At 38.8% G+C, this 26,425-nt stretch overlaps 1 protein-coding gene across 2 annotated transcripts; it reads left to right on the top strand.

Moving 5' to 3' along the window:
- Window positions 1-2,965: 2,965 nt before the first annotated feature.
- HACL2 (2-hydroxyacyl-CoA lyase 2) lies at window positions 2,966-19,217 on the top strand. Of its 2 annotated transcripts, none has more exons than XM_075189868.1 (16): window positions 2,966-2,994; window positions 4,271-4,395; window positions 6,031-6,232; window positions 7,512-7,639; window positions 8,823-8,961; window positions 9,924-10,035; window positions 10,867-10,966; window positions 11,568-11,665; window positions 12,113-12,249; window positions 12,492-12,626; window positions 13,411-13,525; window positions 14,519-14,688; window positions 16,408-16,478; window positions 17,117-17,188; window positions 17,402-17,507; window positions 18,663-19,217. In XM_075189868.1, exons 2-16 carry the CDS (start codon window positions 4,279-4,281, stop codon window positions 18,839-18,841), a joined length of 1,881 nt encoding a protein of 626 aa, XP_075045969.1. In that variant the 5' UTR covers window positions 2,966-2,994; window positions 4,271-4,278; the 3' UTR covers window positions 18,842-19,217. The 2 variants fall into 2 exon arrangements, with proteins under 2 accessions (XP_075045969.1, XP_075045968.1); XM_075189867.1 differs by lacking the exon at window positions 2,966-2,994 and adding an exon at window positions 3,001-3,102.
- The last annotated feature ends 7,208 nt before the right edge of the window (window positions 19,218-26,425 follow it).

The raw sequence follows: 26,425 nt of genomic DNA on the forward strand, positions 1-26,425 counted from the left end.
TGTTATGGGTTATAATTACTTCTTTTTTAAGTGGGGTGTTTGGTAAGGATGATGATCTTTAGTAAATGGCTTTTCTTGTGAACAGAGGTGTATATTAAGTTATAGAGGCATTTTACAACAAAAATAAAACTTATTTTATTAGTGTTTTGTAACGCTCCCATTGAGTAACACATACTTACTCGTGTCTAAAGTTACTTTATTGTTTGATAAAACTAACCAAGTAGTTCTTCATCTTTAAGGAAATATTGTGCCATAAGATGCTTTGTTCTATTGACGGTTACTAAAGAGGCATTGTGGACACTGTTTCGCATGCGTCTTTAAATGTATTTAAGTCCATGCAGAAATACTTCTACATATTCTACAGTGAGAAAGAAGCCTACAGAGAATAAGTTTATGTACAGTATTTTGTGTTTATCCTTCATCATCATCATCATCTATTTATATAGCACCACTAATTCCGCAGCGCTGTACAGAGATCTCATGCACATCAGTCCCTGTCCCATTGGAGCTTACAATCTAAATCCCCTGACATACACACACACACACACAGATCGAGAGAGACTAAGGGCAATTTAGTAGCAGCAAATAAACCTACTAGTATGTTTTTGGAGTGTGGGAGGAAACTGGAGCACCCGGAGGAAAACCACGCAAACACGGGGAGAACATACAAACTCCACACAGATAAGGCCATGGTCGGGAATTGAACTCATGACCCCAGGGCTGTGAGGCAGAAGTGCTAACCACTAAGCCACCATACTTAGCTTATATGTATGTGTTCTCTTTTTTTTGTTTTTTAACGTCAATATTTTTCTTGCATTTTTAACAAACTTGATGGGTACAGAAAGCAAAACAAAAAGGGGGATAAAGGGATACATAGAAAAGTATAGGGGGAGGGTTGCATATTTGGGATTGAACACAATATCAAAGTCATTTTGGCTAAGCCATTTGCAGTACTACTATATTGAGACTTGTAGATATCTAGTTTTGCGTTGATCGCGGTGATTCTGACAGATAGATAGTGGGAGCGGGATTATTAAATTGGTAGATGGCGTTTGAGGAGAACTTTCACCACACTAGGGGCCTGATTCATTAAGGATTTTAAATTGAGAAGTTTCTTATTTAAATCTCCTGGACAAAACCATGTTACAATGCAAGGGGTGCAAATTAGTTTTCTGTTTTGCACACAAGTTAAATATTGACTGTTTTTTCATGTAGCACACAAATATCAACTTTAAATGTCAGTGTACAAATACGCTATCATGTATTTGTGTGCTACATGAAATAACAGTACATTTAAAATGTGGGGACAGGTTTATAGTTGGGGTAGGGCATGTCCTAGATCAACTCTACATTTCAGTGTGAAACTAAAGCTATGTAATGTTAGTGTGCTACATGAGAAAGCAGCCAGTATTTAATTTATGTGCAAAATAATAAACTAATTTGCACCCCTTGTATTGTAACATGGTTTGTCCAGTAGCAAACTTAGGCTGGTTACACATTACAGAAAATTCCTCCAGATGTCATATCAACGATTTTACCAACGACTGGGTAATAATAAAGTCCTGATCAGCAGCCGATTCATGTGTACGCACTACACACATTTTACAAGATTTACCATCAGATCTGTGCTCGTCATCTGTGACAACCATAGTCTGAAAAGATCATGACTCTGCACACTGCATAGAGATCTATGAATGCTGTCGTGAGTGCACTGCATACACACTGCAGGATTGGAACGACATCGTTGTACGGGATATTTAGTCTGGTTTAAAAATCAATTGAAACGATGCGATGAGCATTGGAACGATAGTTGAATGTTGGAGCGTACACACTAATGTGATATCAGGCCGAATGGTCGGTTATCGTGTGATTGGCCCGATAATCGTCTGAAAACACTGTAGTGTGTACCTAGACTTACTCCTTTTTTTGGGCTTTTCTCTCTAATGACTCAGGCCCAACAAAAGACAACAAAAACGCAAACGCTCCACCAACTGAACACACTAGAGAAACATGCGTCACTTGTGCACAGGGCCGTTTTTCAGACTGAGCAGAATGTGCAGTTGCCCGGGGCCCCTGTGGACAAGGGGGCCCTCGGCAGGACTCCTATTAAAAAAAAAAACGTATTTTGCGATTCCCTGGTCCCCTCTTCCGTGATGCTCTGGCAGTGAATGTCGGGCGTGATGACGTCATCACATTCACTGCGAGCACAGCATGGAGGAGCGCAGAACAGCGACGAAGAACAGGAGAGGATTCGACTCGAACAGGGCGATTGAAACGTAAGTTAAGGGGGGGGGATTTAAAAAAAAAAAAAAAAAAAGGGATATATATGTATATATATATATTTTTAGGGGCCCCGGTGCACTGCTTTGCCCGGGGGCCCAAAAATGTTGTTAGGATGGCCCTGCTTGTGCACATCTAGGTAATTCCACCTGCAATCACTTATGCACAACATTTTTGTGGTACAAAGGGCTTCAAAGTCCCTTAGGTAGTAATGACCCTGCAATAAAGCTATCATATTGCTCTCTCCGATTATCTGCATTACATGTAAAAGTACATAAGCAGAAGAGATAACAATGGCTAACACAGGGCTGACATGTGGAGATTAAGAGCCAGAGTTCGACTTTTTATGACCAATGATACTGTATATATGTTAATAAATAACACTGTACGAAAATTAAACATATAAATTAGGATGTAACCAGCTCAATTGCAGCTCAAATACACCCCATGATAATTATCACAAATGACATTTGTTACTGTGAATTAATTTATGGATATTAGAGAAAACATAAGCACTAGAATTATCCCTTCTATATAATATTCACTGCAGGAAGCTGATCACAATAAATCTCTGCATGCTATTACAATGCTGGGGCTTGTGGTTCTGCAAACAGAGAGCCAGAGCTGACTGTGCAGCAGAGCTGTCAGCAGGGTGTCACAGGCTGGATCACGTGACCAGGCTGCCGGAGAGGATCTCTGGGTAAAGTTCAGGAAGTGAGTGCTTGTGACTCCTCTGCATGCCAGCCAGCGGCTGGGTTGGGTCATCGGCCAGGATTTTAGTTGTGTGCAGGATTATTTAGCTGCTGGTAGACCTGGCCTGAGGTGAGGAGCGTTTTGTGTCTGCACAGAGGTTGTGTTATCCTTCAGACTTGTGCTTTAAGTCCTTGTATACAAATATGTTTCCATGCATAGCTATTATTGTATATTATCTAATATACTGTGCATTTTGTTGGGCAGATTTGCTAACCTTCAGCATAGTTGGTAGCTGAAATTTTTTTTCTATGGATAGTGTCATTTTGTGCAGACTTGTTCCTAGAAGTTTATGCCTCTGGTGATCTGTGTTTTTGCAGGATAAATCTATTAGGTGCTTATTACTATTGGGAAAAGTTCAGGACTATTTAAATACTTATTGACCAATCTTCTTGTCCCTCTTTTCATGCAATTAACTCTTTTAGTTTGATGTGGATAAACCTATTCCTTGGCTCCCAGAAGTGTCTGTGATTGTATTTGTACACCTGCCTGGTTTATTCAATCTCTTTCCTTTTTGTTGTTTGCAAATGTGTATTGGAAGCTGCATATTATTATTTTTTTTTATCTGAAAATCTGCTGAGCTAGGTGAGCGTGTCTAAATGCACAACTAAAGATTTTATTTATAATAGTCTCCCCATGCAGGGAGGCACAGATTCATGCTCTGCTTATTCCCTGGAACCCCAATGAATAAATACCTGGCACTAAACTAAGCTCCCTGGAATTCTCAAAGGGGGAGGTGGCTAAATTCTTCTCCTAAGACCATGACATTTACTTGCTATAGAACAAGTTGGCTGTATTAAAAAAAAAAAATTAATTAATGTTTATCTGTACAATTGGCTTGTCATAGTTCATGAAAGCATTGCTTAATGATTGCTTAGCCATGTGCATATATAACTATTTATTATATACATAGCCAGGGGCAAACGCAGGATTTGTAGAGGGGGGGTTTCCAAACCACGCCGCCAGTGGGCGTGACCAGCATGTATAGGGGCGTGACTATAATTTTAGTGCTTGGCTGCTCTCCAACTCTTGCTATCCCTATAATATACACGGGCAATGCTGCCTGCACTACTGTTAGGTGCACACAGCTCTCGCTTTTTCACTTTTATGCTGCTTTCCAATCCTGCCTTAAACAATTATCTAACTAAACCCAACAATGGGCTTTGTTTTTGTTTATATTTAACAAAATGCTTTGATAGTTCATTAGTATCTTTTTGTGTTCCATTTAATGTTACTGTAGACTTTTCAATGGAGCCAAGCTGTGACTGCATACATGCTGTGGGCGTTGTCTTTGGATTGTTAGTATCCATTGTACTATTGTGGTTGGGTTATCGTCTGGGTGTCCTCTACCAGCTTTTTCACAAGGTAAGGGATCTGGAAAACGTTTTGGCTTAAACAAAGCTACTGAATGATGGTATTGATCATATAACAACGCTTGCTTAGGAAAGCATAAACATTTATAGAATGTATAGGATTTAATCTGCTGTAAGACATAGTGTAACTGATTAAGGATATGTAAAACACCAAGGACTTCCATGACCACATAAGGGCATACATTCAATGGTTTTATACTGTCCTGAAACTTCAGTGACTTCAGCTTTATTTATATAATACATAAGGCAAGGCTCAACAAATTTCACCAAGAAGTAGGAGCCAGCAATTTCTAAGAGTAAAACCTTTCAGGACCACCAGGCAGTGTCAATGAGGGGGGACGTGTTTAATCAGAACAGGCTGGCTAGCTCTTCCCGTGTCTTGTGCGGTAATGAGCTTAGTCTGATGAGAAGAGAGTTTAATCATGTATTCCTAATGAAACTAGAAATAACTCCCCAGTATAGTGTGCAAGTGGCAGTAAATCCGTAGAGCTGAATCTGATTTCGCCGTCAGTCTTAGCAGTGGATCCAGAACAACCTGAAATTTTTTAGTGACCCTGGTGAACAGATTTTGGCAAGTCCTGATATAAGCTATTTTTTTTATAACTGGAGTTAAGTGACATATATCAAATAACAAAATCTTACTTATGTGGCCTTGCCTTGCCTGATTGACCGATCAGACCTGTTTCTTCTAGGACATGACAAGGCAGGACCCCCTTAGTTATTGTAAAGGGAGTGGCAATTACCTTTTGTAATGTGCATTACAAAAGGTAATTGTTTTAAAATGTGCATTTTAAAACAAAGAATGAACGGAGGTTAAATGAACGTAGATAATTGAGGGCTTGAACTGTAGGAGACCAAGGTTGAAACTGCACTTCAAATGGTGTCGGCTCTTTGTTGAGCTAAACATGAACATTCTACCTTGATGAAGCTTAGCGAGTCACCAAATGTCTTTAGGCAATGACATAAGGTTACCCCACGATTACTGACCCTCAAATTTAATTAAGTGTTAGTTATGTATTGTATTATTATATAATTTATCTGCAATATTTTGTAGTATTGTATTATATTATTGACAGCACCTGTTGAAATGTAGGATCTTTGGGGTAAATGTATCAAACGGGGATTCTGATCAATTTACAATTTTTGACGACATTGGTGAGCAGATATAAAATGTTAATTTAATTAAAGGCAAACTTGCCTGTAAAAAATTTTGTTGTAAATCTTCCCAGCAATATCGACAAAAAAATCTACGATTTGCCAGAATACTGTCCTGATCCAGCACTCGCCTACGTCTGTGTGTGACAAGGGTTAATCAAAAACAACCCCCTGGTTTGTTTAAAAATAATTTAAAACTTGCAAAGTGTTGCGTGAAAAGTCTTGGCTGCAGTAAAAATGGGTCCCTAAAGACAATGGTACATGGGTTCTCTCTTTCAGTTATATCAGAAATCAATGTGTACGTTAGGGAATTTGGACTGTAAGCTCCAATGGGGCAGGGACTGATGTGAATGTGTTCTCTGTACAGCGCTGCGGAATTAGTGGCGCTATATTAAATAACTGATAATAATAATGGTCAAGTATTGACTTCCTATCTGTAACAATGTGGTTCTGTTCTTGTTTTCTTTTGAAGGTTGAGACTCAAAGCCCTTGCCATGGAGGAGAATTGGTTGCAAAGGTGCTACAGTCTCATGGGGTGAAATATGTCTTCACACTAGTCGGTGGCCATATCTCGCCCATCCTGGTTGCCTCTGAAAAGCTGGGACTTCGTGTGGTGGACACGAGGCAAGAGGCGACTGCTGTTTTCGCTGCAGATGCAGTAGCCAGACTCTCGGGTATGCTAAGCTTATTGCTTTGAAGTAGATATAATGGGGAGGGCACAAGAGAACAACCTGTAGCGAATCAGATCACTGGAATGTTCTCAGCAGCACAGAATATTGCAGAAGATTAGTGCTGGTATTTTAGAAGGTACAGACTTAGATAGCAGAAGGAGCAGGGTGCTCCAGCAGCACATAGTAGTAATTTTAGGCTACTGTCAAACTTATGTGATAGAATTGTTGTGTCGGGTACAATTCTTTAGGAAAAAACATTTAAAAGGGAACAATTTATTTTATTTTGTTTTAATAAAGGTTTTGGACTGGAAATGCACTGGTATGTTCGTTCATACCAGTGCATTTCTTTAATGAGAGCTGTTTCCCCAAAAAATGTTGCAACAAGATGTTGCCGAATTTAATTAAATTTGACTTAAAATAGATGAGGGAAACTGTAAGACTCGTAAATCAGCCATTGCTACTTGTATATATTATGGGCTGTTGTAAACAGATGATCTTGCTAATTTTGTTTTTGGGCTCAAATAAAAGTGTTTTTTTGTTTCTTTACAAATGTCTATTTTTCTAAAATCAAAAGATGCAGCTGGTATTTTGCATTGAACTTCGCTTGCAGGTCTTTAGATATACGATGGTGGGAACATCTTGTGACTTAGGAGACTGAGACTTCAGTGCTTTAGAAACATCACACAGAAAGAAAGGAAGGCAGAGGGCAGGACAATGGTTACTTCCCAATGAAAATGTTTTAGAAGCGCCAATTAAGACATTTAATTCTTCTAACATAACATTTGAGGTTTAACTTTTTCTAGTTCCTCTTTAAGGTTAATTTCATATGAGCTGTTTGCGCTAAGCAGGAGAAAAGTCAGAAAAAAAATCAAGTGTTTTTGGCTGTGGCTTTCAAAAATGTTCCTTTAAAAGGCTCTACATAATATCTGAGCTGTTTCTAAAGAGCAGTTTAATCATTTGTGTGACAAATGCAGGGAAATAACACTTCTATTAATTGAGTGCTTCAGATGTTTTCCTGCTGGCCCTCAACACTGCAGTAAGCTGTCAGGCCTTAAAATCTGCTTGTGTGACATTAGCATAGCTTATTTATTTCCATTGGAAAGCATAAGTTAAATAAAAAAACAGAGTGCCGGTTTGTCCTGAAGGAAAACCTCTCGTGTGACACCACCCCTGTAGTATGTCTTTTAGATTAGCAGTTAAACATGCACATTTTTGGATTGTTTTGGATACTGGCCTTTTCAATATTGACTTGCACTGAAGTCCTATCCTTGTTTTGGTGCAGGTACTGTGGGCGTGGCTGCAGTAACGGCAGGGCCGGGTTTAACCAATACCGTCACGGCCATTAAGAACGCTCAGATGGCCGAATCCCCACTTCTACTAATGGGTGGAGCAGCTGCCACATTACTACAAGTAAGTAAACACCTAAATCATGCCCCGTGGCACTTTTGTGGCATTTCGTTTCTGATTGTTGTACTCTTGAAGTGTTCTGATCACCGACCAATCAAAATCTCTGATCTGTTTTGTCTTTTCTATAAAACCTATATGAATTTTTGAAAATGTTTTACTTGATCGCTGTTTTGGAAAATAAAATATTTAAAAAAAGAAAAAAAAAACGTGCCCTCCTCTACCTTTCAATTACTCTATTCCATTTTATCTCCTTAAATCCCAGCCTAACTGTGGCCACACACATTTCTTAATAAACCATTTGCTTTTGACGCAGAAACGTTGGCTTTGGATGCTTTTTCCAAAAGATTGTTTCAAAAATAATTTAAAAAAAATTGTGATTACTTGACACGCACAGAATGCATTCATAATGCAGGATAGTTGTAGGACCCATTGTATACTTACAATACACAACTTAATCAGCTTCAATTCCATTTTTTATTTTTATTTTTTAATGAAAATTTGACACCATCAATGTGGTATTTACAGATAATCTTATTGGATATATCGTCACCCACATGTGTTGTGATTTTTTTTTATTTTATTTTTTTAATTATGTAAATTATAATTTTCCCAATTTATGTTTAAAAAAATAAATAAAAAATGATTGTGATATATGTGGCCAGCTTTAGACAGACAGGATGTTGGATGTATCTAGAAACTATGGTGTTTGTGTACATTGTCCCAGGGCATAGCACATCTATTGCTGTGTATACTTCTGTGTGTGCTGAGATAGAAGGTACAAGTGTAACCTATGACTAACGGGTGCCCAGTGATACTGACAGGTGTATTATACAGGACAGAAAAGATCGCATTACAGAACCAGCTGACAAGCCATAAGCTTTAAAAGCTCCATGTTATTGTTTATTAATATACTGAAATATACTACAAATAATAATACTACCCTCAATTACAGGCTGATGGTAGTAGCGTTCTCTATTGATATAAATGCATAATTGTTCACTCATTATGCAAATGTATTCAGAAAACACCCTTCATTTGCTTTTAAGTCTTTTACAGATGGAATATTCCTCCTGACTCTGTTCTCATATTATATCCTTGCTGACCAGATGTAACTTAAAGTCGTATCCTGACTATCCACGTATTACAAATATATAATTGATGTTTTCTAACCCGTTATCTGTGCTAGGGGCGAGGTGCTCTACAGGATATAGACCAGTTATCTCTTTTCAAGCCTATTTGTAAATTCTGCGCATCTGTAAGGACCGTGCGTGAGATTATCCCTGTACTGCGCAAAGCTCTGGCCGAGGCACAATCAGGAACACCCGGTGAGTAATGGTGATATGTATTGTGGTAAAAGGGAAAAAACGTTTAATAACGTGGCTTATATACAACCACTGTGCTGTGTGTCTTCTGTTGTTTGAATGTGCATCTGTTGTCTGTGCTTCTCCACTTTCTGTGCATACAGAGGTCATTGTCAGCCACATCTCAGACCCTATTGCTTCCACATAATGTCAGTCTCATTGCACAGATTCAGTTGCCTTTCACTATCTGATCTGATTGCACAGACCCCATTGTCAGAATTATTGCACAGACATTGCTAGCCATGTGACAGTATTGCATAGATCCCATTGACGGTCTCAATGCATTGGCCGTCTTGTGCTGATCCCATTGCCATCTGACCCCAAAGGGGTGTGGCTTATTGATTGCGAGGTGGGGCTTAGACGGCTGCATGGTCTTTTTGATTGGGTACTGTGGTGTTGATGGGTGGGGGATGCGGAATAGACAGTGGACCAGTAGCACACAGTTGTAGTGTGTGTACAGTCAGTGAGGTGGGGAAGAGAACAGTGTCAACTGTTGCATGGAAAGGAGCAGACTGAGGAGCACATGTGAGTCATTATTTGTCATATATGTGTGTGGATTTGCTTTTTTTTTTAGAATGCAGTGTGTGTGTCTGTTTTAGTGTAGTGATGAATCGGTTGCCTACTAGGCCCAGTGTTACTTTTTGAAGATCAGGTGTTCTAATACTTTGACTCACTGTCTATAATTCATTCATATATTGTTCATTCTGACTGTCCGGTGCTGCATGGTTTTGTGGCCCTTTACAAGTAAACGATAATGAGGCCTGAAATGTCCAGTACACAAGCATATATGGGATCTTTTTGTTTGTAACTTATTAGTTTTTATACTATTTTTTTTATTTTTTATTTTTTTTATCTATTATTTTTTTTTTTTTTAGACATTTCTACCTTTTTACCTTTTCTCTTTAATTTTTGCTTGTATTTTCTAGGGCCCGTGTTTGTGGAGTTTCCCATTGATATTTTGTATCCGTATCATGTGGTCCATAAAGAATTATCCCCAAAAGGTGCTCCTAAAGGAATTTTGGGAAAGATTATCAACTGGTAAGAGTTAAATAAGTGTAATAGCAGGGTGATCTACCCTAGGGTATTGGAGCCATATTCAAATATTATTGTGTCCCATTGCTATGACCTGGCATCCTAGCTCTGCCTACTTGTATACAAGTGTATGTCTGAGCAGCTCGTATAGTGGTAGGCAGAGAGTTTGGTGCGTCTTGTTGGAAGACTCGGACTGAGCCATCTGAAGACTATTGCTCCATCTGAACCTCCATGCCATGAGTTCCAATGCATTGGCCACCAGCTCTCTGGGCATACTGAGATACCAGCATGTTCTGGGAGCAACTAACCCCTGTCAGCACTCGCTTTCCCATAATGCTCCAGGGCTCACAGACTAGAAGTTTAATGTAAAGGGCTGCAGATGCTGGTTATTAACCTGTATATGGCTTCTTCTCTGGAGGGCCAAGGAACACTGTCGCAAGGTATTTCACAGACTATTGCCCTTGAGATGTGTAATGTTTCTATCTATATATGCCAATTCTTTCAATAGTTTATTTAATAATATATGCTAACCATAGTTATACTATGGCCAGCACGGTAGTACAGCGGTTAGCATTGCTGCCTCACAATGTTGTGACCGTGGGTTTGATTCCGGACAAGTCACTATATGTGTGGAGTTTGTATGTTCTCGTGGTTTTCCTCCGGGTGCTCCGTTTTACTCCCACACAGCAAAAAAAGAGGTATCTGTTGCTTAGTTGGCTTCATTACAATGAAATAAACATAACTATAATTCCTCCTATACCCCGACAGAGCATATGTTGCTATAGGCAGAGGATTGTGTCAATACTGACGGTATCTCCTATATTTTCCACCTTTTAGGTACTTGCAGAATCACCTGAATAACCTGTTTGCTGGAGCCTGGGAACCCAGAGACACCTCACCGCTTCCCGTCTCCATCCCTAAGGCTACGGATGAGCAGGTCTGTTAATATAATGTGCTATGGAACCTCGTTTCATGCATGTCTACAATAATATAAAATGAGGCCAGAACACCGTTTTAGTAAAGTAAATAAATATTTACATGTAATAGATTCTTAAAGTAGTGACCAAATTAAGTGACATACTTTCTTTATTTACAAAGCTATAACACATTGTGCAAAATAATCTCTCCCACATATCAATGTATAACAGGAACAGTTATTTAGATATAACAAATAGTTTTCCATTTTTTGCTGCCTGCTTAGTATGTGTTCCATTTATTATTGGTTATTGGAATGCCAAATGTATTTATTTATTTTGTTTGTTGTTGTTGGGGTTGTTGTTGTTGTTTTTTTTTTTGTTTTTTTTGTATTTTATTTTTTTTTTTTTGTTATTTTTGTAACTTTTTTTAGTTTATTTATTTTTATTTTATTTTTGGGTGTGGGTATACTATTTTATGAAGTCTGTGTTCCATCTATATCAAACTTCTGCTTTTCTCTCTCAGTAATCACTGTTTATTTAATGTCTATAAAAATGAATATCTCGCACCTTCTGCGTCATCTCCCAACTAGTAGTTTCCAAACCTGTCTCTTTACATTGCAGATCCAGCAGTGTGTGGAGCTGCTGAGTCGCGCCAAGAAGCCTGTGTTCATCCTGGGCAGTCAGTGTACTCTGCCCCCGACACCTGCTGACAAACTCAGGTAGTGCACGCAGTTTTATATAGTGTCACACTGCCAATCAAAAGTGTGCGTCGTGTGTGTATATTCTTTGCACATAACTTTGTTGACGCTGATACTTTTTTTTACTGTGCATCTCAAAGAACTGTCACTTTTCACTGTGCTGCAAACAAGTTGCTAAGTATTATTAATTAACTGATTGGATAGCCAGCTACATGAGACGTTGCACAACGATATATAGAGTTCTCAGAATATTATTCTTTCTCACTAAGGTTTTTTAGACCATTCTATCACTTATTGAGAATGTTGGCATAACAACAAGATTACCTAAACAAATCACCTTCATTATACTGTACCAATTAATTACCCTTATGGGGTGAGTTGCTAAAATGTTAAGGGTGTAGGGAATTGTGCGGTTCTGGGCATTTGGCTAGTTTTAGGCTTCTTATTTATGTTTTATTTTACTTTCAGAAAGGCTCTGGAATCGTTGGGTATCCCGTGTTTCTTGGGCGGAATGGCCAGAGGCATGCTGGGAAGGGATAGCCCCATACATATTCGTCAGAACCGCAGGGATGCTCTCAAGGACGCAGATCTGGTTATACTGGCTGGTAAGACAATTAACTGCTTTTCTGACACTTTAATGCACTAGTCCTTTAAAACAGCATGGATGATGTTTCTGTTTGGAAGAGCTTACAATTTAGTGTGTGAAGCAAGACTTTCACGTCACTACAATTTTGCACGTCTATTTTATCTGGACACTGTCTAACAGGAGGCCCCTCAAGAGTTTTGTAGCACACCCCAAGTATTTGCAGACATAACGCTTGTTCTGTATTTTGTGTTCCACTTTCAGGCACAGTGTGCGATTTTCGTCTCTCCTATGGGCGTGTCCTGAACAGACGCAGCAAGATCATTGCCGTGAATAGAGATCGGTCTCAGCTCTTAAAGAACTCCGATATGTTTTGGAAGCCAACTGTCGCCATACAAGGTAACTTTCATATATGTTTCTTCTCTCAGACCTCCTATTTGGGGGGGCACTACTCGCCATGGAGTATAGAGGGCGCTGGGCTGGGAGTACGGCACTACTCAAACTAAAGACTTGTCTGGCCACATGTTAAAGACTCTGTTTAATCCATACATTAAATTATCAAACACAATGATTTATACAATTTATCCTAAATTTCTCTCTGTGCCATTAATGTCATTTACAAAATAGCCTGCTATATCGGTGACACAATTTGCTTATTTAGGAAGGTTGGTGTCCATGTCTAATCTAAATTATTTTGAGAGATTTAATATGACCATGTATTTGTAGTGAAATCAGTTCTTAACAATGATATGGATTATTTTGTTTTTATTTTATTTTTGGATGCAGTCAGTTTTCTGGGTTTCACAGTCATTTTGTGACATTGGTGGAGCTGTTACGTAATTTCTGTGATATTTGACAATTAAGGAAATCTGAAGTCTCTGTGGGTCCTGGGGGATTTCTGCTTAAATGCAGCATTGAAAAACAAAAGGCCATTCTGTGTGGTTAACTGCATAAAAAATATCTTTGTTTTGTGTTTGATTCACAAACCATGGGCTAGATATACTAAACTGCGGGTTTGAAAAAGTGGAGATGTTTCCTATAGCAACCAATCAGATTCTAGTTATTTATTTAGTGCATTCTGCAAAATGACAGCTGGAATCTGATTGGTTGCTATAGACAACATCTCCACTTTTTCAAACCCGCAGTTTAGTAAATATACCCCCATATTGTAATTGTTTTCTAGGGGATGCTGGTTCATTCATTGTCAGTCTGTTAGATGGACTCAGAGGATATACATGTCCCTCAGACTGGACAGAAGGCCTGAAGACAGGGGATGTCGCTAAAGAGACAGCCAACCAGTAATGTATCCAATACATGACCATCAATGTTTCTCGGGTTTGGAGGGGGTAATCCAATCCTTCCACTTGCGGTGCTGTTAGATAGAGGCAATTGCCACCAGCATTTAAACCAATATTAATGAGCATGCTGGCCGTCGGTTCACTAGGAACCACTCGTGTCAAACAAGATTACCTTAGACACCATCCTGACGTATTCAGGAGACTATCTTTGAAGTCATTGAGACATCATCAAGCTCCTGAAACCATCAACCATAGATAAACGGTACTGTCAGTCACTGGCTTACCATTACTCCAGCTAATCTAGAAAGCCGTGTGAGCAACACTCATTAACATTATTCATTTTAATACTTATGTTGCCTTTTTTTTTTTTTTTTAAAGGTCTCTAAATCTGCAGTACAAGTTGATCCAATATGTGGCATGTTAACACAAGTTACCCCCCCCCCTGCCCCCCACCTTTGAGTCTGGAAGAATTTAATCTAATGTCTTCTGTAATTATTGACTTAAGTTTCAGAGTGGCTCCTTGTTGTCTACTTCATAGACTTCTACACAGAAGTCTGTTGTATGGTGCTTTCCCGTGACTAAATGCTAGTCTTTGATCTTTCGTTGAGTTTCTGAAAACATTAACAGCCCAGAAACATTAACATATATTTTATATAACTTTTCATATCATGCCACTTTAATTTTAGAATTATTATTATTTATTTTGTGTTTTTTTTTTTTTTTATTATATTAACATAAGACAGCTTTCTAGAGGGACATATACACTAAACCAGAATCATGGACTATGCCCCTAATGTATCTGTTTTGGTAGCTTAACACCTCAGTCAAGAATATAGATTTCCACTGTTCTTCACCTTCCTCTCAGGGATAAAGCTGTCTGAGACTTGTCCTATCTTAGTAAAAGACTCTTGTGTCCGCTCTGGGACATGAAGCACATTTCTTTGTGCATGAAGTTAAATATATATTTTTTTATGCTTTTTAATCCACCTTCAGGAAAAAAGCTGAAGAGAAGACTGAAAGGCACCTGAATCCTCTGCACGTTTTGCATTTGGTGGAGGAAGCAATGTCGGAAGACAGTATTCTTGTAGCAGACGGTGGAGACTTTGTCGGCAGCGCAGCTTACATTCTACGCCCGAGAGGACCCCTTCGCTGGCTGGATCCGGGTAATGGCAATAGATGTCCTTTTGTACCTTATTCACCAGTTTTACCTCCTCTTTATTTTCATTAACTATTGTAAAATATGTTCTAGCCATTCCTTAGAACTATGGGTCCTAATTTTACAGCCTGTTTCATTAATAAGTCCATGTTAATTAACGAACAGTCATTGTTAATGAGCGAAAGGAAAGAATGTCCTAATTAGCAGAAGGAAGTTTGATGTGATTCTATAATATGCCCTTTTTCAATTATTTTTGTTGCTATTTTCTTATTGAAGCCACCCATCTCCTAAACACAGTGGAAGTGGCCATTTGTGAGCTGAAACAATATCCACAAGAATACGGCCTATCGAATCACTCGGAGCCAGTGACATCACTGAGGCACTTCATGACCAATGATAGGCTATATCTACTGCACATAGGTCATAGGTGCACTTTTGTGGTCGCTAAGATAATTATTGTCAACTAAACCCATATTCTGTTACCAGACTTCACAAATGAGGGTCTCGTATTTAACTCTTGGTAATAACTGTACCCAATATACAGTCTTGTAAAAGTATCTAAGGTAAGACTGTGATACATTGGAGAAGATTCTATTTGCCAGGGCACATTAGTTTTCCTGGGCCTGAGTCATTAAGGAAAGTAAGGCAAAAAAAAAAAAAGGAGTAAATGTTCTCCGGACCGGAACAAACCATATAACAATGCAAGGGGTGAAAATTAGTCTATTACTTTGCACATAAGTTAAATACTGGCTGCTTTTTCATGTAACACAAATACTTCATAGCTATTTTTACACTGAAATGTAAAGCTGATCTAGGACAACTATAAATCTGTCCCCACATTTTAAATTTACCTCCCCCTCCAATGCAACATGATTTTGCCCAGATGCAAAGTTACTCATTTTTTATGCTTTGCTCTCCTTAATCATCATCTAATCATTATTTATTTATATAGCGCCACTAATTCTGCAGCGCTGTACAGAGAACTCACTCACATCAGTCCCATTTGAACTCACAATCTAATCCCCTAATACACACACACACACACACACACACACACACACACACACACACACACACACACACACACACACACACACAGAGACTAAGGGCAATTTAACAGTAGCCAATCAACCTACCAGTATGTTTTTGGGCTGTGGGAGGAAACCAGAGCACCCAGAGGAAACCCACGGGGAGAACATACGAACTCCACACAGATAAGACCATGGTCAGGAATCTAACTCGTAACCCCAGTGCTGTGAGGCAGAAGTGCTAACCACTGAGCCACCGTGCTGCCCATAAACTCAGCCTCTTGTCTGTAAGTCTATTGAGGGAAACTGCATGGAGCCACACAAAGCCTAACATGGCTGATACTGAGAACAATGGCATGCACTCAGCTATTAGCTAGCGTACATACAGTATGGAATACGGCTTTTGTCGTCCATACAAACACTTACACACAGATGTCTAAATGTTACAAGATCTCTTTTTATTCTTTTTATATTGAATCAATTTGTATATTACATTTTATCAGCCTTTTAATAGTAACATGGTACTTGCACATGTTTGTTATACATATTTGATAGAGGTGATATAAATGTCGGCTCATTTAGTTAGGCCGTCCTAAATAAATAAATCCCTTTTTTTTTTTTTTTGTTTTTTTTTTGTTTTTGTTTTTTGTTTGTTTGTTTGTTTGTTTTTTAACCTGGTCTGAATCTATTCGTTACAGGGGCTTTTGGCACTCTGGGAGTTGGAGGGGGATTTGCTCTGGGAGCTAAACTTTGTCGTCCCGATTCAGAGGTACCGAAATTTAACGGGCAAACTTTTGCAATATCTTTTATATAACTTATATGTTTATCACAAGCAGGGCATTTAAAACTAGTCTTCTTTTCTTTTCAAGTCTTCAGAATATAATTTATTTACTTGTGGATTTTACTGAAATAATTATGTATATGAATGTGACAAAAGTCCAGACTTCAGAGTCTTAAAAAATGTCAAAAGTTGGAACGTGTTATTTTCTACCAATATTTATTGTAACTGATTTTTTTTTTTTTTTTACTGAATGTGATCTGTTTTGCAAACAAGATATTTGTGTTGTAAAAACGTCAGAGGAGGGAGAAGGAAAAACAAAGGCTCACTAAGTCCTTTAACAAATATAAAAAGTACTTCTAGAATTTGACATCCATGACATAGATTTTATCACACTCCAAGGGGGTATGTGTGACAAGCTGCGGGTTTTGACAAAGTTGAGATGTTACCTATAGCAACCAATCAGATTCTAGCTATCATTTATTTAGTACATTCTACAAAATGACAGCTAGAATCTGATTGGTTGCTATAGGCAACATCTCCATTTTTTTATTTTTTTTTAAAAACCTGCCGTTTAGTAAAAATATCCCCAAAAGTCTTTCATAATTTTTTCTTTTTTTTCCTTCTAGGTCTGGATTATATTTGGAGATGGTTCGCTAGGATACAGCATTGTAGAGTTTGATACATATACACGCCATAAGGTAGGTTTTTATTTTAATAAATTAATTTTCGTGGTTTCCTTAATAAGTGTAACTAAACCATAACATTTGTTAGATTGATTCATCATGATGTCATGTCTTCACTTTACTTTTCCTGTGCGGTACTAGATCTCTGTAGTTTTTCTGTCTAGTAGAAAGCAGCTGAGACCGATTCTATATTACCGCCATCTTACTATCCGTATTGTTCTCTCTCAGACTCCAGTCATTGCGCTGGTTGGAAACGACGCCTGCTGGAGTCAGATCTCGCGAGAACAAGTTCCTATGCTGGGGAGTAATGTTGCCTGCAGTCTGGCCTATAATGGTGAGTTATTTTATGTCTAGTCTTCTCCTGCCAAACTGATCACTGCATCGGTCCATCTACCGGACACCTTACAACCTTTGTATGTCTCTACACTCAATGGTGGAGCCAAACCTTACTTGAGCTTTCAACTGAAAATTATGTCGGCTCTGTTTTTTTTTAACTATTTTCGCCAATTTAATACTTTAATCTTATTAGAATCAACTAATTTGCAACAAGTTTGTTTCATAACGAGGTGAGATTGACACCATAATGTTCCTAAATTGAGAAAGGAGCTTTTCTCAACCCTGTGCTGCTGGAGGACCCTGCTCCTTCCACTATATAACTCTCAGTCTGTGGCTTCCTGCTGCCTCCATTCCCCTCCTCCTCACATCATGTCACGGCCCCTGTTACATGCAGCCCTATCTAACACAATCCCACAAGCAAACAGGTCACTGCTTCCACAAGATCAGTACATTTATCGATTTTAAATACTCTGTGATGTAATGTAAAGTCACGGAGCACCATAAATATCCTTTTTATTTTACAGCGGGTGTATTAGTCCTAAACTACACAAGTTTCCATTGAAAATGAAATTGTCTGTATGATGAGGAATGTTTTTATCTTTCAAAATTAAACATTTAATCATGGAACGCTTTCAACAGAAAGTCATGTGACACAAGTTGACATCACTACTCCTCAAGTATATATGGTATAATGTCCCCCCAACGCCAACCCCCGCTCTAAATTCTAAGAATATTGGCCGTTCACAAGGAATTCCATGGCCATATAAAATTCTGCAGCCACGAACAGAGCACGTGGGGGAGAATTTGAGTAATCCTTCATATCGAAAGTAGTAAGGGAAGCGTCTTTACTGAATAATCGGTGTGACGGAACTCCGGTATAACTCTTAATATCCGTTTTATATTACAGTACAGGGTACATTATTGCCTATAATATATAATTGGAAAGGAAACCAGTGACTTATGTGATTCACATATTTTACCTTCACTGACTATTGTGCTTGTCATGTGACACAGGTGACGTCACAACTTTTTGAATATATATGTTCTATTTTATGGGTGTGACATCAGAATATAGTTTGCAGAACAATACATATATTTATGTCACTTGTGTATTACATGGATATATTTGCAGCGTCTTCCTTGTTCTGTGCAGATTACCATATTGTGGCGGACGGGTTTGGCGGTAAAGGTTTCCTGGTCACTCGGCAGGACGAAGGCCGAATAACGGACATCATCAAGGAAGCGCAAGAAACCGCCAAGAAGGGAAAATCTGCGCTGATCAATGTGCTAATAGGAAAAACTAATTTTCGAGACGGGTCTATCTCTGTGTAGAGTTTTTATTGGCGAGTGTGGTTAGAGTAAAAACTAAAAATATATTTTTGGATAGCCCAACTTTCTGAGCCTATTGATAGACCCCCAAGCGACTTGCTAATTCTAGCAGTGGGGGGTATCTGACAATTGCCCAGAAAGAGGGCAGGATTTTTATAAACGCAGTTTTCGATTTTTTAATACATCTTTTATGTGACTGATCCAAATAACCTGTCGTTGCTGTGGATTCAATATGTCCCTCATTGGACCTTTCATAACTTCCAGCAGATATTTTAAGAGGGGGGTTATATGGTCGTCTGAAAGTATATACGACATTGTGAATGTGATGCAAAAAATGAACTCAGGTAATCTGTGCATAAAAGTGAAAAACCAAATTTCATTTGTTTGTTAAAGTTTCGCTATATATTTTTTTTTTTTAATTAATTGAATTAATTTCTTATAAATTCACGGAAAAAGTGTTGTCATGTGTATGTCCAAACGGTGATCACAGTATTCAGATTTGCGAATTATAATGAACCCTTTCCTGTTACTTGAATTATACAGAAGATAGAAGATTTAGCAAAATTGAAAGGATTTTGGTCAGTCCAGCTATTGCCGAATTTCGTCCCCCAAGACATATTATAGTTAACATAATATAACATATTTACCTATAAAAATAAGTTCTCTGAAAAGGCACTTTGTAACATTCACAAATATATCTGCAAAAGTTCCCGAACCTTTACATAATATAAAGTGGTACTGAACCTATTTATGTTGTAGTGGAGGGTGAACTGTGCTCATACCTTTCCTTGAACTTCAGAGCCCGATCTAAGGAAATAATTCAGTTGTTCATTGTGTGCTGCCATATTTCTGTCAATGTTTACCCCACATCTCAAGCCAATTTATTGCATTTTAAAAGCAGAGGATTAGAGCAACATCATCATCAACATTTATTTATATTGCACCACCAAATTCCGTAGCGCTTTACAATTGGGATATTCCAATTGCTATACAATGTTATATATACATATACACACAGTATTGAAATTGATGACAGAGGTTGGCATACTCGCTGTGAATCTAGCACAGTGTTGCAGTATTTTACTCAATTAAGCTGGCTCCCAGTATTGGGCACCAATTAGCAACTCTCACACAGTCTGTCACACTAAATGAATGCATACAAGACCCAACCAGTGATTTAATAAATGTGCAGACCAGGACGGGTTGGATTTACCCACTAATGTAGTTCTAAGTACACTACCAACCCTCAACTGTATAGAGATGGGTCTGACCATGTGTTTAGGAAGGAGTGCAGTCAGTCTCCTTCCTCGTACCCACAACTACTTGTGCGCTGACAACACTGGTTGATCGATGAGTCTGGGACTTTTATTTCAGCAAGAGCTGGACTGATGAATATTACCAATCCATGTGCTAGATGGATGACGATGCTAAGATTGCAATTAGTGGAACTGAAATTGGTTAAGCTAGTTCCACAGGTGTCTGCTAGTTTGGACAGTAGATGTAAGGGGCACATACCACCCGCAGAACAAGAAATCATACAGCTTTTGTAATAACATGGGGCCTGATTCATTAAGGCTCTTAACTTGAAAAACTTCTTATTTCAGTCTCCTGGACAAAACCATGTTACAATGCAAGGGGTGAAAATTAGTATTCTGTTTTGCACATAGGTGAAATACTGACTGTTTTTTCATGTAGCCCACAAATACTTGATAGCTTATTTGTACACTGGCATTTAAAGTTGATATTTGTGTGCTACATGAAAAAACAGTCAGTATTTAACTTATGTGCAAAACAGAATACTAATTTGCACCCCTTGCATTGTAACATGGTTTTGTCCAGGAGACTGAAATAAGAAACTTCTTCAGTTAAGACCCTTAATGAATCAGGCCCCTAGTGCATTTAGCAGTAAGGTGCTGTAACCAACTGAATGAGAGCTCTGATCAGTTCAGTGCAAGTTAAAGAATGGGGAATATTTATGAAAAGTGTTGCAAAGGAAAAAGGTGGTTTACCAACTAGCAGTAGATGTATCCATGTTCTAAATTCTATTACAAAAATTACAGTGATAATCTGGTTTCTATAGAAACATCACCAATTTTCATAAATAAGTTGTCGAATATCTGGTTGCTATGTGACATCCTGGATTGTGTTACTCTAACCAATCCTGACGCAGGACTAAAGTCTCCTTTTAAAGCCCCCTTTTCATGTTCTTGGGCCTGATTCATTAGTGATCTTATCTGCTGTTTTTTGCTTATCTTAAGCAAATCCACTCTGTGCATGCTCAGACAAGGGAGATAAGAAGCAAAATCCACTGCGTAAATCTGGGTACACACTACACTGTTTTCGTCCAATAATCGGCTCAATCAGCCGACATACGACCGCTCGTTCAAAAGTCGGGTCAGTGTGTACAGTGACACGATGGTCGAAAGTCTGCCCAAATGGACGATTATCGCCCCATTTGGTTGGTCGTACCGTTTAATATTTTCGTTCCAATCTCATTTCCGTTGTGTAGTGTGTATAAACTTCCGACCGATCCACAACAGCGGGTACGAAATTACATTCATTGCTCACGACAACATGGCTGTAAAAAGTCGCTAAAGGGACGTCCGCTCTTCCCTTTATCGTCCTAAACAAGTCTAGTGTGTATGCAGTCCATGGACCGAGCGATCGGAATGTAAAATCGCTTGGCATAAAAAGTTGGTCGAAATTTCTGTAGTGTGTACCCAGCTTTAGTGAAGAATTTCTTAAGTTAAGATGAAAATACATCTTAACTTCACTCTTATCTTCCCGTTTCTTCTTAAAAATAAGCATCTTAACTTTTGCACAAGATAAGATCACTAATGAATCAGGCCCCTTGTCAGCATATGATTTAAGGAAACAACACTGCAAAATATCTGTTACCACACAGATCTGTTGTATTAAGGACTACATTTACCGTTGAAATGCGTCTTTCTAAACCTGTTTTAATTTTGGGGTGCTCATGTGCAACATGCTACTTATTCTATTTTAATATATTTAGGAGTTGATTTTACAATCTTTATTTTTTTTTCTACGGAAGAAATCCTCTGTAATATTTGTAAATAATATTTAATTCAAAATATTTCTAATTAAAAAAATTGCATTACAAGTTTTTTTGTCTCGTGCTTATTGGCACTGGCTGGAAAGTTGAGGATTGTTTGAGCTGGAGCTTGTCTAAGTTGACATTACATCATCTTCATCATAATCACTTATAAGAATCTGCAAAACTCTGTAACTCTCGACAGCTGGAATAATCATTATATATATATATATATATATATATATATATATATATATATATATATATATATATATATAGCGCCACTAATTCCACAGCATAGTACAGAGAATTCATTCACATAATTCCCTGCCCCATTGGAGCTTACAATCTAAATCCCCTAACATACACACACACACGTAGACCGAGAGAGACTAAGGGCAATTTAATAGCAGCCAATTAACCGATCGCTATGTTTTTGGAGTGTGGGAGGAAACCCACGGGGAGAGCATACAAACTCCACACAGATAAGGCCATGGTCGGGAATCGAACTCATGACCCCAGTGCTGTAGTAAGTCATAAAAACGATAAATCCTACATAGAAACAGAATAAGGAAAAATGATGTTGATAGAGAAGGTGCAAATAGAGGAAGAGTGTATTCCTGAGACAATAGGAGCTAGAGAGATGGGGTTGTAGCTGGTTTTACGAAGAGGGAGTAGTATTGGGTCGGGGGGTAGGTTAGGCTATATTGAAGAGTTGTGTTTTGAGAGAGCACTTGAAAGATTGGGGGAGAGTCTGGTCAGACAGGATGGGGAGCAGTAATTAGAGAGAAGGCAAGGTGTAGCTCAGAACATGAGTTATGTGTGGGTGATGGCTTTGAAGTTGTGGGCGAATAGCTTGAATTGGATTCTTGAGGTTATGGGAAGCCACTGTACAGGTTTGTTGAGTGATGCAGTGAATGTGAAATGGAGAAAAAGATCAGACTCACTGTAGCATTTAAGGTGAATTGCAGCAAGGATAGATGGGTGTCGAGAGGCCAGACAGGAGAAAATTTCAGTAGTCATGGTGGGAGATAATGAGAGAAAGGATGAGGGTTTTGGTAACGTCCCAAGTGCGAGAGGGACAAACTTTGCCAATATTTAGAAAGCGATGAGTGCAAGGGACTGAATGTGTGGAGTGAAGCTGAGAGTGGAGTTAAAGATGACACCAAGGCAGCAGGCATGTGAGCCTTGGAAGAGAATGGTGTTAACAATGAGGAAGATTAGAGGTGGGGAGTGAGCTCACTATTGGACATGTTGAGTGGAGATGGTGGAGAAGTAGTTGAACACAATAGAAAAGTCTGTGGAGAAGAGGTAGATTTGGGCGTTATTTGCATAGACGTGGTAATGGAGGCAGAAGGAGTGTATTTGTTCACCAAGAGAAGAGCTCTAAAGGAAGAAAAACAAAGGCCAAGAAGAAAGCCTTGAGGTCCCCGGACTGATAGTGGGAATGAAATGGGTATGTGTCGAGGTTAGAGACTCTGAAGGAGCATTCACAAAGGTAGGAGCTGATCCAGTAGAGCACACTGCAACAAAAGCCAAAGGTGTCCAAGAGAAGAGGGTGGTAGAGAGCTTTTGTCCTGGAGATGAGATCAGGTGCATACGCCCATTCCTGTTGACCAGGAACTTGGTTGGAAAGCCCCATGTTTCGTGCCATGTTTCAGTGATCTTACCAGGTGGATCTCTGAATAGATTTGTAGTCCTCGTAATAGATGACTGCTCTCACTTCATTAAGAATGCATTATTTTTACTTAAGAGAATTTAAAGAAAAAAAAAAAAATGTACACCCATAAGGCTGTCCCTTGGGGCTGACCTGGGTTTAAAGGTTCTATGGATTCGGTCAATTGTTAAGTCACATGTCTGTGGCTGGAGATAGAAGAACAGAGAACAAGAGAGAATCTTCTTTCTTGTTCCTGAATAAATAAAAAATTTATTAAATAGATTTATTATTAAATAGAAACATTATCGTAAATATTGTCTCACTGATGCTCTGCACAAAATAGAATGAGCAGAGGCCGGTAAATTATTCTAACAGGATAATGTTTACTGGGGTGAGAGGGGTTAATGCACTTTGGGACTCCCATTGATTGATGTCACCTAAATCTGACAAATTTTATAAAAGTATCACAATGTTTTTACTGTTTAATTATGTTGGAATAATACAAAGACTGTAGAATGAAAAATATACATGTAAAATATAGTTAGGACAATGGAGAGACAAGTTGCTAAGTGCGTCATATTTGGTATTACATTACGGGAACACACTTAACAGCACTTTGCCTAGACTACTGTCTGATCTAGTAGGGATAAATTTGTGACCTCTGAATTTGGGTATGACTGGTGTCTTCCCTCTTAATAATGGCACCATGGTTGTAACCATCTATCTTCCAAATGGGCATTAATTCTGCCTCTCTTCCTCCACAATGTGCTACATGAGGTTGTGTCATGGAATTGCAGAGATGGCCACTAACCGGTATTGGCGCAACTGAACAGGGAGGCGCGGAGTCTAAAGTACCCATGGTATTCACCAGGGACCCCCGCAAAGGGAGTTTGGGCTTAGCTGCAGAGGGTACGCAGGTCGCAGTTCTCCAAGACAGTCACCGGTGTAGCGACAGTAGTAGACAGGCGTAGTCAGGCAATCCAGATCAGAACCAACCGAGTGGTGCAGTACACAGGGAGGATCCAGAGAGAAGTCCGGTCAAGCCAAATAGTCTAACTAGCTGGGCAGTGAGGTACCTAATCGAAACACAGGAGAATAGTAACAGGAAGCCGAGTCGGAATCGAAGAACACTGGATCAGAAGTTCAGGAAGCGCTGGAGCAGGAGTGAACCAATACTCTAGTAATAGACATGTGTCAGAGGGTGCTCTATATACCATAAGGTGCATCTTGATTGGGTAAGGGAGATTTTGGCGGTCAGACATGCTGACTGCCCCAGGTGAGCGGAGATAGCGTCCCGCTGCTAGGCAAAGGGACGCGGCTGCCGAGAAGGTGCAGGGGTCTGTCTCCTGCAACAAGTGTCAGCGCGGAGATGGCGCCTGACAGGTTGGAAATATGAAACACATCTGGGGACGAAGCTAAGTGGGGTGATCATCTGAACGGAAATAAAGGCTCTTCCACAAGTCAAACTGATGGATTGTCCCCGAACTCTTGTGGTCAACTTTATTAAATAAACCGGTAAAAAAAAAGTGTTGCGAGCCAGTCCTGTGTTGTGTGCAGATAATCTAATACAGGCCTGGCCAACCTGTGGCACTCTAGGTGATGTGAAACTACAAGTCCCAGCATACCTTGCCAGCTATCGACTGGCTACCTACTGGCAGAGCATGTTGGGGCTTGAAGTTTCAGAACACCTGGATAGCCACAGGTTAGCCAAGCCTGATCTAATAGAAAACAACACACAAAAAAATCCTACAGTTGCTCTATATTTCTATGCATTGTGTGCAGCGATTGCATTTTATTGTCTGATACAGGTTTAACACGGCAATTGTATATTTAAAGAAAATGAATGATGCAATGGAGGATGAGACCTAAAGATACTCCAGTCTCAAACTATCTAAGGCAGAGGTTGGCAACATTTATTTTCTTTTATTGCTGATTATTTTTTATTTTTAATCACCATTGTTCCTATTTAGTTTTATTGTTTTCTCCTTGGTTCCTTGCTACACAGCTGTTACATGTTGTATTCCTAAAATAATACATAAATAATTAAACTGTATTAATCCCGTTAGACACCACCTTCTATGTCAGAGGGAGCACTGTTTATGCTTTTTAGCAAGATATCTTTTCTATTGTTGGTCTTTAAATCTCTATTAACAATTTATAACTACATTGCCAGAAACATGCTTTATATCAGTTTATTGTAATGTTGTTTAGAATTTGATTTTAGATTTTAGATTTTATATATCTTTCTATATATCTTTGAGATATATAGATTATTTTACTTTCTTTGTATTAATAAACACAATATTAAGTCACTTTATTGTGTGAATCGTGTTTCATGCTCGTTAAAGTAAACGAGGAAGTCGCTGGGGGATTGGCATTTTGCATTTAGCTAATTGCTTGCTTCCTTTCTAGCAAAACAGCCTCAGGAGATTAATTGACAACTAATAAAAAAAAAATATACCTTTAGTCTGCGTACCCCCAGAGAGATTTGAATTCATCATTAGCACAAGATGTGTAACAAACATCAGTCCAGAGACACTTTGTAACACAGATTGTTCTAATGAGACAAACACAGATATCTGGAGAATTGTCAGTTCATTAAACAGAGAACAGTGGAAATTCCATTCTATCTGCATAACTGCCAATATATTCTCAATACAAATGTTTGCAATAATGTTACTCTTTGCATTTGGTATACAGTTGTAAATTAAATCATTAAGTTAGACACAAGACTTTGACTTGAGAAGAGTCAGTTGGTTCTATAACAAAACACCAATAGCATCACTTCTCCTGGATATAGGGTGAGGTCTTCCAGGGACAGTGACCTTTCATGCATGCAGGAATATTCTCATTATTATTATTATTATTATTATTA

This window comes from Mixophyes fleayi, chromosome 11, assembly GCF_038048845.1.
Source record: "Mixophyes fleayi isolate aMixFle1 chromosome 11, aMixFle1.hap1, whole genome shotgun sequence".
Taxonomy (NCBI): Eukaryota; Metazoa; Chordata; class Amphibia; order Anura; family Limnodynastidae; genus Mixophyes; species Mixophyes fleayi.